The sequence below is a fragment of the Lemur catta genome, chromosome 2 (genome assembly GCF_020740605.2).
Source record: "Lemur catta isolate mLemCat1 chromosome 2, mLemCat1.pri, whole genome shotgun sequence".
In the NCBI taxonomy this organism is placed as follows: Eukaryota; Metazoa; Chordata; class Mammalia; order Primates; family Lemuridae; genus Lemur; species Lemur catta.
Genome location: NC_059129.1, coordinates 138331686 through 138345238, shown reverse-complemented (window position 1 = coordinate 138345238; position 13553 = coordinate 138331686). Strand labels below are relative to the sequence as shown.

Below are 13553 nucleotides of genomic sequence, written 5' to 3'. Positions count from 1 at the left end.
GAATCTAATTTAGTCTTTTCCAAATTTCATGTTCCTCTGGCCAAGAAAACAAGGATATACTCTCAAGTATCCAAAAGACAGCAGACTTACTACTGCTAGAAGGTAAATGGTCATTTAAGGTAACGCCATTTGATTCTAGAGAAAAAGGAAAAAAATATTGGGTCTTTTGTTTAAGAGCAGGAAAAGTCTTTCTAATTTAAGTAAAAATACAAAACTTACCAAGATGTAGGAAAACAGATATATATCAAATCCTTTTATATGAAATGCAGAATTCTCTTTCAAAAAGTACAGAAGAAATAATTTGTTAAAAAATAAAAGCAAAATAACTGAGACTAAACTTTTTTCAATTTTAAAAAGTTGATGCTATCCTCATGCAAAAGACCTTTAAATGACTTGAAAATTCACCATAAGCTAGTCTATTCACAGCTCAAAACCTGATACAGTCTGACATCAAAAATGTTAGAATGCCAAGTTCCTTTCAGAACTTAGATCTATATAATTTTTGCAAATTTATGACACAGTCCAATCTTTCAAATACAACTAGTACCACTGGCCTTCTACCAAACAGGTATTTTGTCTACTTTGTTCTAAGATCACCCTTCCATCTTTAAAAGAAAGGAAAAAAAGTACACCTGTAATTAACAATAAAAATTTTTAAAAAGCAGAAAATCAGTGAAAATGCCCCCTAATTCTCTTTCACTCCAATCTTAGGTAGACAGTAAAGGCCAAGACAAAACTAGCACACACCTGCTGCTGTGGGTACTGCATTCCTCCCATGGCCCCTGGAGTCCGACCCTGGATGCCGAGAGGGTACCGCTGTGGGCCGGGGGGGCCATAGGAACCTCCTGGGTAGGGACTGCTCTGCTGAGGCTGAGAGTGAGGGTTACTGCCCATCCCATACAACTGAGGTCTCTTCATCACCATTGGATCCATTGGGCTGCCCTGTGAAGAAATAAAATAAAAAGTAGGTTTAGTAATTCATTATTTATTATGAAGGCAGAAATTTTTGTTACGTTAACATATGCATTAATAACACAACTATCCTTAATTTTGAAAACATCAAAAACAATGCCCTGACAAATAAAACCCCAAAACATTAAAAAAAGGTTAGATAGATAAAAGACATTTTATTTTTTACTTTTAGGAAGGTTTTAACAAATAAGAAGGATCTGGAGTAAACAATATTTAAAAAGATTCTGCATCCTAAGCAGAAACATTTGCATCTAAAATTATATTATGTATATAGGAAATGAGTATGACAGTTAATCTCACCCACCTCCTTTTAGCTTACTAGTAATAGGGGCAGAGGATACTGAGTGATTAGCAACACTTTCTGACTTCAAAGTATGCTTAGAACAATTTTATTTTAGACCTGAGTCTGCAAGTCCAAATCAAACATTAAAGCATCTGAGTGTTCATTAAAAGGTGAAAGGACAGATTTTAGATATTACAAATGTCTAGGGTAAAAGTTTCAAAGACCTCTAGCATGTAGGAATAAGCACCCAGACTATGAGTCACAACCCACCTTCCCTATTAAGTAAGCATCTTACCAAACACAACCAATTCAACAGTAGACTTCGAATTTTATTTTTGGTTTGGTGAGTCAGTCCCTGAGCCTCAGGGGCCAAGGCCATATAGGATAGCCTCAGCAGGCCTGCACACCTGGACACACCAAAGGACCAAGGCAACAGTGAGGCAGGGCCTCACCCACTGCTATGGAGGCCGGCGGCATTCACTCCTTCCCTCCTCCCTCCTTCCTTCCAAAACTACACACTGATCCCCACTGTGTGCCAGAGGCAGGTACACAGGAACTCTGAGGAAGGCTTACGGATTATCAGGATAAATGGGAATAAGAGGTTCAAGGTGGGGAAGGACAGGACACAGAGAACCATGAGGCAGAAGAAATGGCACAGAGCAAAACAGTTCAAGAGAGACGAACTGGTTGGTGTGTAGGAAGAAATAAAAGTAGTCTGGATCTAAGTGAAGCAGGAATTTGCAAAGAATCAGCTGAAGCTGGCAGAAACCAGAACATAGGTGAGCCTTATAGGTCATTTTAAAGGCTTCGGATTGTCTCTTAAGGATGAACCACTGGATGCTTTTACAGAGAGCTGTTGGAAGGACTGCTCTCTTAAGCAACTGGCTGGAAGCAGGTCAGGTTGCTGCAGTAGGCAGATGAGGCTGAGGTCCCGAAATGGCAGGAGTGGTAGAAGAAAGCAAGCCCAGACCCATGTCACATTTAGGAGGGAAATGCAGCCGAATTCGGAGACCAAGTGAGTGACGGAAGATAGGAGCCAGGTATCATTTGATAGACAACAGGAGAGCCACTGAGACAGAGTGTGCAGGGGGAAGCCAGTCGACCCTATCCTAGGAGGGAGAGCCTTCAGTGTTCTATATGTGAAATTTGAAGTTCCAGAAGGAAATCCAGGTGAAAATATCCAGAGAGAAGAGACATACTGAGTCTGCATCTTGGGGAGTAAGGTCCAACTTAGAAAAATAGGTGGAGAAGTCAGCAGATAGAGGACATATGCTCTTGGAGGGTAGGGATTTTTCTGTTTTCTTCACTGTTAAATCTCCAGGGAATAAGTCAAATAGTACACCTGGCACATAGTAAAAATGCTCAATAAATACTGGATGAATTCATCAATAGGAAGCAATAAAACCCAAGAACTTAATCTAGGAAGAATATATGAAAAGAAAACAAACAGGTAGTGGACAGAGAAAGGAAAAAACACACCCACAAAGAAGTCAAAAGAATGGTCAGAAAATATAGTTAGAGATTCTGGGAGTATGGTGTTACAGAAAAGAAGGGATTCAAGTGTAGCACCAGAACAGACACGGCCAAAGCAGCCAAGGGGTCCAATAAGGTGAAGGTTAAAGGCTTTTGCTATTCTTGCCCAGGAAGTCACTGATGAGCTTGGCAAGAAGAGTCTCATTGCAGAGCTGAGGCAGCAGCTAGAAGAGGAGGGTGGAGGTGTGCAGGGGCATGAAGAGGGAGCCAGCAGTGCAGACCACGAGGACCGCCAGGCCCCCCTTCCACTCGCACTCCCACCCCAAGGCTGCATATGGTCTTTCCCCTTCTTCCTTCTTGGGTACCTTGGTGTTCGTTTTAAGGATTTGATTAATCCCCTCACGACACATTTACTAGGCACCCAGTATGTGCACGGCGCCTGGCACTGGAGGCAGAAAAGAACAAGCTTTACTGTTGTCCTAGAGATCTGCTGAAGGGGACAGACTTAACAGAGGTCACAACGCAATGCAGTAGACATACTAAACAGACACGAGGCACAGTGAGCAGGGAGCATCTCACCAGGTGTGCCTATAGGAAATACCTGAGCTCAGTCTTGAGGGTTATAGGAATTCGCCTGGGAACTGATCTCACCTGAATGAAATATGCAGAGGACACAGGAGGAAACCAGATGCCCTGCCCTAGGCCTCCACATCCTACAAGGAACTCAAAACTCATAATTTTATGGAATTTTAACTCTAATACTCTCACCAGCCAAGAAATAGTGTGGACTTAAAAATGAGAGAAATTGAATGACAGTGTATTATTTTGCTCAAACAATATACAGATATTACACAACCTGTACCGGCTTCACAATTAAATGTACAAACATATATGTCAAAACATTTGTAATAAAACTAAAATCTAGGACTAAGAATTAGCTTTCTCAAAATTATTTAAATTAAAATTTATGCCCAGGTAAAGCAAAATGTGATTATTTTCCAGATTTCCCTTCAAAAGATAAAACTTTCTATGGAAGTGTGAAAATGAAGGCTGAGCTGGTGATTTCAAAATCAGCCTAGTGCATGAATGGCCTCAGGAGAGGCCAAGTAAATCAAATTCAGGCTAAATCTCTAATACGGGGCCCTGAGGCAGCCCTATCTTCACATCCAATCTGGATAGCCCAGGGCATAGGAAAGGTCTACTTATTTCACTTTAAATAATGCACAACCAAAACTGGCTTACTTAAAGCAGAAATTTTAAATGGGAAAATGATTGGAATGTCTGTGTTGTAATGTTATAGATAATAGTACAGCAAATTCATCTGATCAGTGACTATAATTGTTTTATATTATCTGTCTCATCACTGGCATCAACTCTCACAGTCCTACTTAAAATTCAGTTAATTTGCACCCATGTCAAAAATGTTAGCTTAACCCTGAGATTTCTGAACATGGAAAGCATGAAATACACAGGTTATCTGCACCTCTCAAAATACATCAAATACCCTTCAGCGAGACTTCAGATAAGAAAACAGAAACTTGTACAGTACAAATTATTTAATTTTAGCCTTCTCTCCTTATGGCCTATTCTTAAATATTCATCCACACTCCAAATTCCTCCAGTGATGTGCTCTTGCTATTTTTAACATTAAATATGTACAACTGCAGTCTCTCAAGCCCTGCTTCTCACTACTATCTCCTTAAACCAAAAACCAAATCAAATCTAAGACTTCCAGAAACCATAAAGGCCACGTTGCTCCTCATATTCACATCTAACCTGAAACAATTTCTATTTTTTTTATCATTTATCCTTCTATTAATACATTACCCGAGTATGACCAGTTTCATTTCTCACATAAAATTTATGCTATATCAGGGACATCATCCACATTAAGAAGAGTCCTCAAATGTTTCTCTCTATAGGTGATTCCAAGCATGTTTGCCTTTCTAAATAGCATTCCACAGCAGCTGCAGTGTGCGCTTCAATTCCATAAAATAAAACAAGTGCTTTGAAGGCCACAGCAAATACCATCATTTTCACAGAGCCCTTAACCTAAAACCTGGTCTGGTTTTAGTTACTCAGCTTCTAAGGCAATTTTATTACTTGATAAAACTTTCTTGCTCCTTATTCAAATAAGCTTTTGGATACATATGTGTGTATGAATGAGTTATACCTCTCTCCCTCTGTCTCTCTCTCTCTCACAACACATACACACACACACCCATGCCAGCATCTCCTTTTGGGAAACTGCCACTGCCACCAGCATCCTCCAATAGCCTCACAAGGTTACTCATCCCTGGGACTATTAAGGAAGGACTATTAAGGAAGGAATACAATGTATATTTTTAAAATATACATTTGTACAAAATTGTAAGCATATTAGGTAGCACAGTTCAACTACAGTACATGTTAAACAGGCTTTCCGAAGCTGCTGGGAATCCAATTGCCCTTTTTAAGATTACCCAAGTTAAATAACAACTTGCTTGTATACTTTTAGCATACTTTACATATATTATACAATGTATTCAAATACTCCTTCACTGCCACTCTCTGAGTATGCCCACATGTGCATTTACAGTAAAGTATCTATGTATCTGCTCCTAAATATTACATCAAGTTAATGTTTACTACAGGTTTCTTTATGAATACAATATTTCACTATTTTTTAGCCCAATTCCTTAAACCACAAATTGGAGAAAAGCTTTGCAAAAAAAAACCCACAGAAAGAACTATCACATCTTGATCTATAATCATATCTACATGTGTGGATTAAGTGAGAGCTCATAAAAAAATTCTTCCCCATTTGAATCACTGTTTGGGATAGTGGTCTCCTACTTAGTCACTAAAGAAAACTTCTGAAACCCGCTCCAACTCTAATACTCTCACCCAAATGGGGCAGGAGGCTATTTATTCAAATCCGTCTGTGGCCACAGGACATACCACACTGAAAGGAGACCACCTGGCCCAGCAGGGGAAGCAGAGGCCTTGGATTTAGAGTGGTTCACAGCCTGTCCTACCACTTCCCACCACTGTGTCACCCTGGATACATTGCCTGTCTTTTTGTTTTCTCATTCACTCAATGAGAGAAATGAAACCCACCTCACAATTATTGTGAACATCAAATTAGTTAGAGGTATTAATATAAAAGATCTCACAGTTCAGAAAAGCTACCCCAGCACCTAGAGCCCAAGAACCACCTACTAATTGTTCAAAGAAGAAAAATTAAAACAACCCAACTATTCTACAGGCACAGAATCTAGGAACAAGCCATAGCATATCAACATAGTGGAATCAACAGAGACAAGGAAAATTATGTATAAAATAATGTTAAGTTTCTTAAACTGTGATGCACATTCATTATAGCCATGTGGACCGGGGCTGATAACCATCAGGGCAGCCAGAGTGACCTGTCAATAGTTGCTGTCATATCAGGAAGCAATCTGTGTTTATTTTTCTGCGATGATGTCTAAATATAGCTCGAAAATGCCTCTGTTTTTCCCTAAGCACACTACAAACACTCCTCTGACTGTGCAGAGGGAAGGCAAGAGGTGGCTATGACACAGCTGTCCAGCATTTGTCTTCCTCACTCTCGCACCCGCCCTGCTCATGGCACAGACAGAAGGGGCCGCTGGAAGAGGCTGGGCCGTGCCTGCAGCAGCTTCACTCTTGTCCAGGTCGGGTCACGGTGAGTCCTGCCTCAAGGACACAGAAGTCCCCCTGCATCACCCAGTAACACTTCCTATCTATGGGACCTTCCAGGACTGCCCAGAGTTGCCTTATATTGTTATTTAACTCCCGTACTATTTTTTCATTTGTCATGTTATTTCTCATCTCTCAAGTAGACTCGAATGACAATGTCTGTGGCTTTACATTTTTTTCCATCTCACACAGCAAACAGCACAAACAACTGAGATGACTGTGGTTATTTGGTTACTGCTTGGGAATGCTGACTGATCACATAAAGTAAAAAAATTCTCAAAAATAAAAAGTAAAACTCAGTAATCAATTTCTATGTTGGGCCTGGTGTGAAGGCTCATGCCTATAATCCTAGCACTTTGGGAGGTCTAGGTGGGAGGACTGCTTGAGGCCAAAAGTTTGAGACCAGCCTGGGCAACAGAGCAAGACTCTATAAAACATAGAAAAATTAGCCAGGTGTGGTAGCTCGCATGTAGTCCCAGCTACTTGGGAGGGTTGAGCCAGAAGGATTGCTTTAGCCCAGGAGTATAAAGTTGCAGTGAGCTACAATGAGGCCACTGCACTCCAGCCTGAGACCCTGTCTAAAAAGAAAAAAGGAAAAAAAAAAAAATTCTACATTGATTCTGTACATACATGCAGAAGACAATGTAAAGCCAATGACAGTGTTGGATACAACACTCTTAGGTTCTCCTCCTAATCAGATTAAAATCAGTTTAAGTCAAAAAGAAAGAGTGAGCAGTAAGGACTCTCTTCCCTTATTTCATAAGGAGTGCCTATTCCTCTCCAAGCCAGAGAGCACCAAGATTCTCAGCTCCACTGCCACCAGGACTACAGAACGCAATCACCAAAGAGACTCTCTCTCATCCCAGGTGCCACAGGAAGGTTTGGAGGGGCAGAGCTGAGACGAGAGTCAAGTTTCCTGACTCAAGTCCACAGTTCTTCCTCTGGTATCACGCGTGTAGGTACAATCATCAGACTGAGTTAGGATAACTTGCAACCCTACATGTAAAACTAAAACCATTTTGTTTTTTACTTGCACTTATGATTAAATAGTGCCTATTTATTAAGACTTGAACTATAATAAAACATTGGAACTTTGAATCTGGGTATCACCACACTGAAGGAAATTCTTTTTGTCAATAAAAGAATATCTGCAACATTCTTCAATGGTATAGAAATGATCAAGAAATGGAATTCTACGACATCAAACGAGGCAGAAAAGGCTGTTTTGTTGTTGGCTCTAAGAACCATCAAATTATTTATGTCTTCTAACCATGATGTCATTAGCAATGTTGGGGAGAGGTAGAGAGAAATCCCAAAATACTCATACACTGACTTGGAAAGATGACCACTGCCAATATTTTTGGTCTTGGTTTTGGTTTCCTTAAGGCAAGGTGCAGAGAACATAGGCATTTGTGGAGCCATGGAATTAAATTGAAAGAAAGAAGGTAAACAAATGAGAATCTTTTTTGTAAAAATGGGACTATAGGCAATTTTTATTTATGCAGGTTTTATCTGAAATAAACATATTTTGGTATATAATTGTAAATAAAGTTAGTCTGTTTTTCACATATTATCATTAAACAACCAGAAGTAGAAGATACACAATAGTTTTTCCTAGCTACGTTTTAAATTTTGTCCCATCTAAAATGAATTCTTATTTTTCAGAATTATTAGCCATAAAATATTAATATGTTGTTACCAATGTATGAAGTAACTTCCATAAACTACCAATAAAAAATAAGTCTATAGTTGTGATTCTTAACACCCAGTGATGCTCTTTAAAAAAAAAAAAAAGTATCCATGATGTATGCACACCCCAAATTTAGTATACAATGTCCAGGGTTCATGGAACCCCCTTAGAAACCCATCCAAAGACTCTGACTTGTATTACAGATAAAGACATCTGCCATGCATTTCCAAAGCACTCTAATACGTTATCATGTGATCACAATTCTTAAGACACCCTGATCAAGGATTCAGCAATGAAACACACAGAACCTCAGAACTGAAAAGAGTCTCACTGGTCCATACCCAAAACACGTATGAATCCCCTCAAAATATCTACAACCCTCAGTGTTAATGAATTTCTTCCTCCAATATAAGAAAAATCTGTTTCTTATAATTTATACCCATTGGTTTTACTTTGGTCTTTTGGCAGATATTTAAAGATAGCTGTAGCTACTTCACTTTTCTGGGTGAAATATGCCCGCTCTTAGTCCCCTTAGCACAAAACGTATTATGGTGGGGTTCTTACTTCCTTTTTTCCAGAATCTACACCGGTACACATACAGCCTAAGATCTCTGTGCTCTCTTGGCAGCCCCATCCCCACATCAGCTGTGACTCCCATCTCGTGTTAAATAGTTGGTTAGTTGATCTTAGTGGCAAAAGTTTATCTTTACCTCTGCTTATTTTCATTTTGCTTATTTCTGGTCACCATCCTACCTTGATGAGATTTTTTTTCAGATCCTAATCCGGACAACTAACATATTACAGTAACTGCATTTTCTAGCTTGCCCTCAACTGCCAATGAGATCAGTGAACCATTTCACACTGACGAAACACTGAGGAGGTCCAGCGAGAGGACAGACTTGGGCTAACCGCTAGCACCATTCGTAAAGACTGACACAGAACCAGGCATCAGCATTCTTAAGGAAGACCCTCGTTAGAAATTTCTCCACTGGTCTCCTGCATGCCTCCCACTCACTCGCTACAAGCACAACAGGACATCTGCCTTCGGGTGACAACTTCTTATCCATTTCAAATTCCTCCATAAAATAGTCTAAAGTTTAGAGATACATAATACAAGGCAAAAGGTCATAAGTGAAAAGGCAAGGGGGTTAAAGCCAGCCAAACAAACCTGAGTGTAATCCTGCCTATACTACTTATTACTTATGTAAATTTAGGCTTACTATTTAATAAAGTACAGTCGTGCTCACCTCTTAGTGTTGCTGGTGAATTAAATGAGATACCAGAGGATACATTACACAGTAAAAGCTTCCTAAATCTCTTTTCTTCTCCTCTTAACAAATTATTGAATTGAAGTCAGAGCAAAAATCACTCAATAATTTAATCTATTTATTTTCCTATTCTCCAGCAGACTGTTAATTAAAGGTGAAAATTTTGTCATATTCATCTTTGCATACCTAGCACTTAGTACAACAATGCCTGGTATAATTAACATGTGATGAACAGAGAAAGGAATCACTTCCTCCATACCAGGAAGCCAGCTAAACAGCAGGGCTCTCACTAGAATGTAGGCCTCTTGATGACCAATATACAAGAAGCAAAGAATTGTGCCTCACTACAGACAAATCTTCACTTCTCACAAGTTCACACAAGCCATGGCTTCCACTACCTCCCCATGCCTGTGTCTCCCCAGCATGTCTCTTCTGAGCCCCAGGGCCCTACACGCAACATTCCTGCCCTATCTCTGATCGCAGGCAAAGACACCCCATCCTTCCAGATATACAAGTCAGAATCTAGGGACTCACCTAACTCCTTCTCCTGCCTCTCCCACACAGCCAACTCCTCACCAAGTCAATCAGCAGGACCTACCATTACCACCAACAGGAAGTCTTCCCTCCAACCATACCAGTCTCGGTGGGGCTCTAGAAAACCCACATACATTCCCACCATGGAGCCTTCAAACATGCCATTCCTTTCACTTAGAATGAGCCCTGCTCTCCTGCAGAACTCAGCTCCAACAACATGTTCTTAGAGAAGCCCTCCCTGAACACCAGACTCAGGCAGGATCCCATCAGAAAACACTACGCTGTTCCTCCATAACACTAATCAAAGCCTACAATATTACTTGTGTGATTACTTGATAAATGTCTGTCTCCCCACCTAGACTGCCCCATAGGAATGCCAAAGTTGAGAAGACAAACATCAAACCCTACAGAATTGTCCAGGCCCTACAGAATAAGTCTAGAAAGTTAAGACTATTTTGGTTCCCCAGTATTTGCCTGATTTTTATAAATTGGCAAAACCTATTATTAGCTTAATACCCCAAAGCTCAGCAGCCTGTAAGTCAATTCAATGACTAAATTACTGTCTGACTAAACTACATTTTTAAATTTAATTTAGCAAATGTAATAATTTTATAAACAAACCAAAGTGTATACATATTGTTTATTTCAAGAGTAAATTAGATCTAAAAGGAATACCAAAATAGTAATGGAATACGTTTCCATTTTCCCTGAAATTTGTTATTCTTGCCACCCAAAAAATTGTATTTATCATACCTTTAACATTTTCTAACATTTATATCGCTAAGTGTGCACACATTCTTCATATTCATGTGTCACTACTGACAGCCTAGTAGCAAGCTCTTACTTAAGAAAGAGAAATAATACAGTATACATTCCATATAAATACAGATTTAAATCTAGAAAGGAAACTTTTTTGTGAGGATGTCAAATTTGAACCCCACCACTGCAGCTGTGAGATGCTAAAGAAAGCCACCATGTAACTTCTCTGCATCTCAGTTAACACATCTGTACACTAGAATATTACCACAATCATCACAGAGTTATTACAAGTTCTTGGCACATAACAGGGTTTTTATTATCATCTTCATTATATAGAGGCATAAATCCAGAATAATCCATATATAGGCATGGAAGCCCTCCACTCCTCTATCAGTGTGCCCAAGACAGACATTACTACCTATCCTAGCACTGGTTTCCCTGAATCCAGTAAGCCTCAGAATCTTTTACCCTGTGGAGTTTCTGGCAGCCACTATCAACTATCAGATTTTTCAGACAAGCAAAAACCAACTTGCTACCTCAAGTACAACAGAAAGAACATAAAGTTTGTCGTCAGGTAGATCGGGCTTCAACTCTCTTTCCTGTTTCTGACTAGCCACAAAATGCAGAGTAAATTATTCAAATGCTCTAAGCCTCAGTTTCCCTGCCTTTCATGTGAAAACAATAATACCACCCTCAGACACAACCATTCAAGAAAGATGTTTAGTATGATTTGCATGGATAAACTTTAATTCCAAAGACAGATCAAAGTAGTACCTAAAGACAAACAGAGAATCTGCTGATTTCCCCAGCAATTCCCATGGCTGCCACCATACCTCTTTCAAATAACTCTATTAATTTTTTAAATTAACAACTTTAAATAAAATGTCATGAAAATTACCAATTGACTTGTCTACCTCTGGATAAAGAGTGCTTGCTGTTTTGATACACAGGCTATCTGCTCCCAGTTTTAAAATGCTTTTCAGAGATATGGCCCTATTTGATATCTACCTTACCAAAGCCACAATTAAGTGAAAGCATATACTGACTTATTGTAATTTGGTTGTTCAAAGAAAATAAACTAACATGAGTAATAAATAGTCAAATCTTATATTCTAAAAAAGGGAAATTAAATTCAACATACAGGGTTAGATAGGATCTTATACTTAAGGAAAGAAGATTGCTACATAGGTGCTATTAGGACAATGGACAAAATTAGAATATGGACTGTAGGTTAAAGCAGTCAATCAAAGTTAAATTTCCTGACAGTGATAATTGCACAGAGGTGTATAAAAGCATACACTTGTTCATAGGAAACACACTCTGAAGTATTAAGGAGTGAAGGGGCAGGATGTATGCAACCTACTCTCAAATGATTTTAAGAAAATACATTATGGATGAATGGTAGATGGGTAGATGGATGGATAAACAGAATAATAAAGTAAACGTAGCAAAATATTAAAATATAACATAGTAGAGTAAAAGGTGCATGAAATGTCTCATACTATTTTTTTTTTTTAGAGAAAGAGTGTCTTACTCTGTCACTCTGGGTACAGTGCAGTGCTGTCATCATAGCTAAATGCAGCCTCAAATTCCTGGGTTCAAAGGATCCTCCTGCCTCAGCCTCCAGAATAGCTGAGACTACAGGCATATGCCACCAAACCCAGCTAATTTTTCTATATTTAGTAGAGACAGGGTCTTGCTCTAGCTCAGGCTGGTCTCAAACTCCTGAGCTCAAGTGATCCTCCTGCCTCAGCTTCCCAGAATGCTAGGATTAGAGGCATGAGCCACCATGCCTGGCCTCTCGTACTATTCTTGCACCTTTCCTGTAAATTTGAAATTATTTCAAAATAATTTTTTTTAAAAAGTACAAAAAGGAATGAAGCTCCTTGCTGTTCTAACATTCTATAATTCTAGAATCATCCTCCTTCCTCCCTGCCAGACTTTCCAACTGTTTTGTGGTATCAAAAAGAATGTGGACTGTTAGAGATATTTCTCCTTTCTGCCTCATTCTTTGACCAGAAATCTTATCAAGAAACTGCCTTGAAGGTCAAAGGTAAGAAGGAGGGCATAAAGGAGTCTAAAGAATTCAAAATCCAGAAGGACAAATTCAAATAAACAAGGCTCACCTCCTGGTGCCTCGCTCTGCCACCTTTTGGGCGTAGCCCACACTGAACCTGGACAGCCTCCTGCACGCCTCTCAGGCCCTATTGCACTGGACCTCCAACCTGCTTCTAAGATGCCCCCACGTCCAACCTACCTTTGGCTACCCTGTAAACTGAAGAAGCTCTTGCAAACCCCATGAAGTACCACTGGATAAAACAGTCTGCCTTCTCAAGGACTCTACCATTCACCGCAACTCGCTTATTTAATGCATATTAAATATTTATTACAAGCAAGTACAACTTTTTGTTTATCTCCGTCTCCTTCATCAGATGATGAGCTCTGTAAGGCCAGAAATGTTGTTTCCCTCATCCTAAGTCTCCTTATATCCCCAACTTCTGACACACAGTAGACAATTATTGTTGTTACTATTTCTTTAATAAAAAACAAAAATAAAACAAACCCAGGCCGGGTGCAGTGGTTCATGCCTATAATCCCAGCACTCTGGGAGTTGGAGGTGGAGGACTGCTTGAGCCCAGGAGTTGAAGACCAGCCTGGGTGGCACAGTGAGATCCTGTCTCTACAAAAAAAATACAAATCTTCGCTGAGCATAGTGGCGTGCGCCTACAGTCCCAGATACTCGGGAAGCTGAGGGAGGAGGATCACTGGAGCCCCGGATTTCAAGGTTGGGGTGAGCTACAATGACACAGCCATTGCACTCTAGCCTGGGAAAGAAAGCCAGACCCTGCCTCAAAAAAACAAAAAACAAAAACAA

General features: G+C 39.7%; 1 protein-coding gene across 4 annotated transcripts in view; it reads right to left on the bottom strand.

The window, feature by feature from the left end:
- The window catches only part of ARID1B (AT-rich interaction domain 1B), a 397799-nt gene that overhangs the window by 349318 nt on the left and 34928 nt on the right, over nt 1-13553 (bottom strand). For all 4 annotated transcript variants that reach the window (XM_045544625.1, XM_045544627.1, XM_045544626.1 and 1 more), the window contains exon 2: nt 748-942. In XM_045544625.1, coding sequence (XP_045400581.1) covers nt 748-942 — 195 coding nt within the window. The remainder of the gene's footprint in view (nt 1-747; nt 943-13553) is intronic.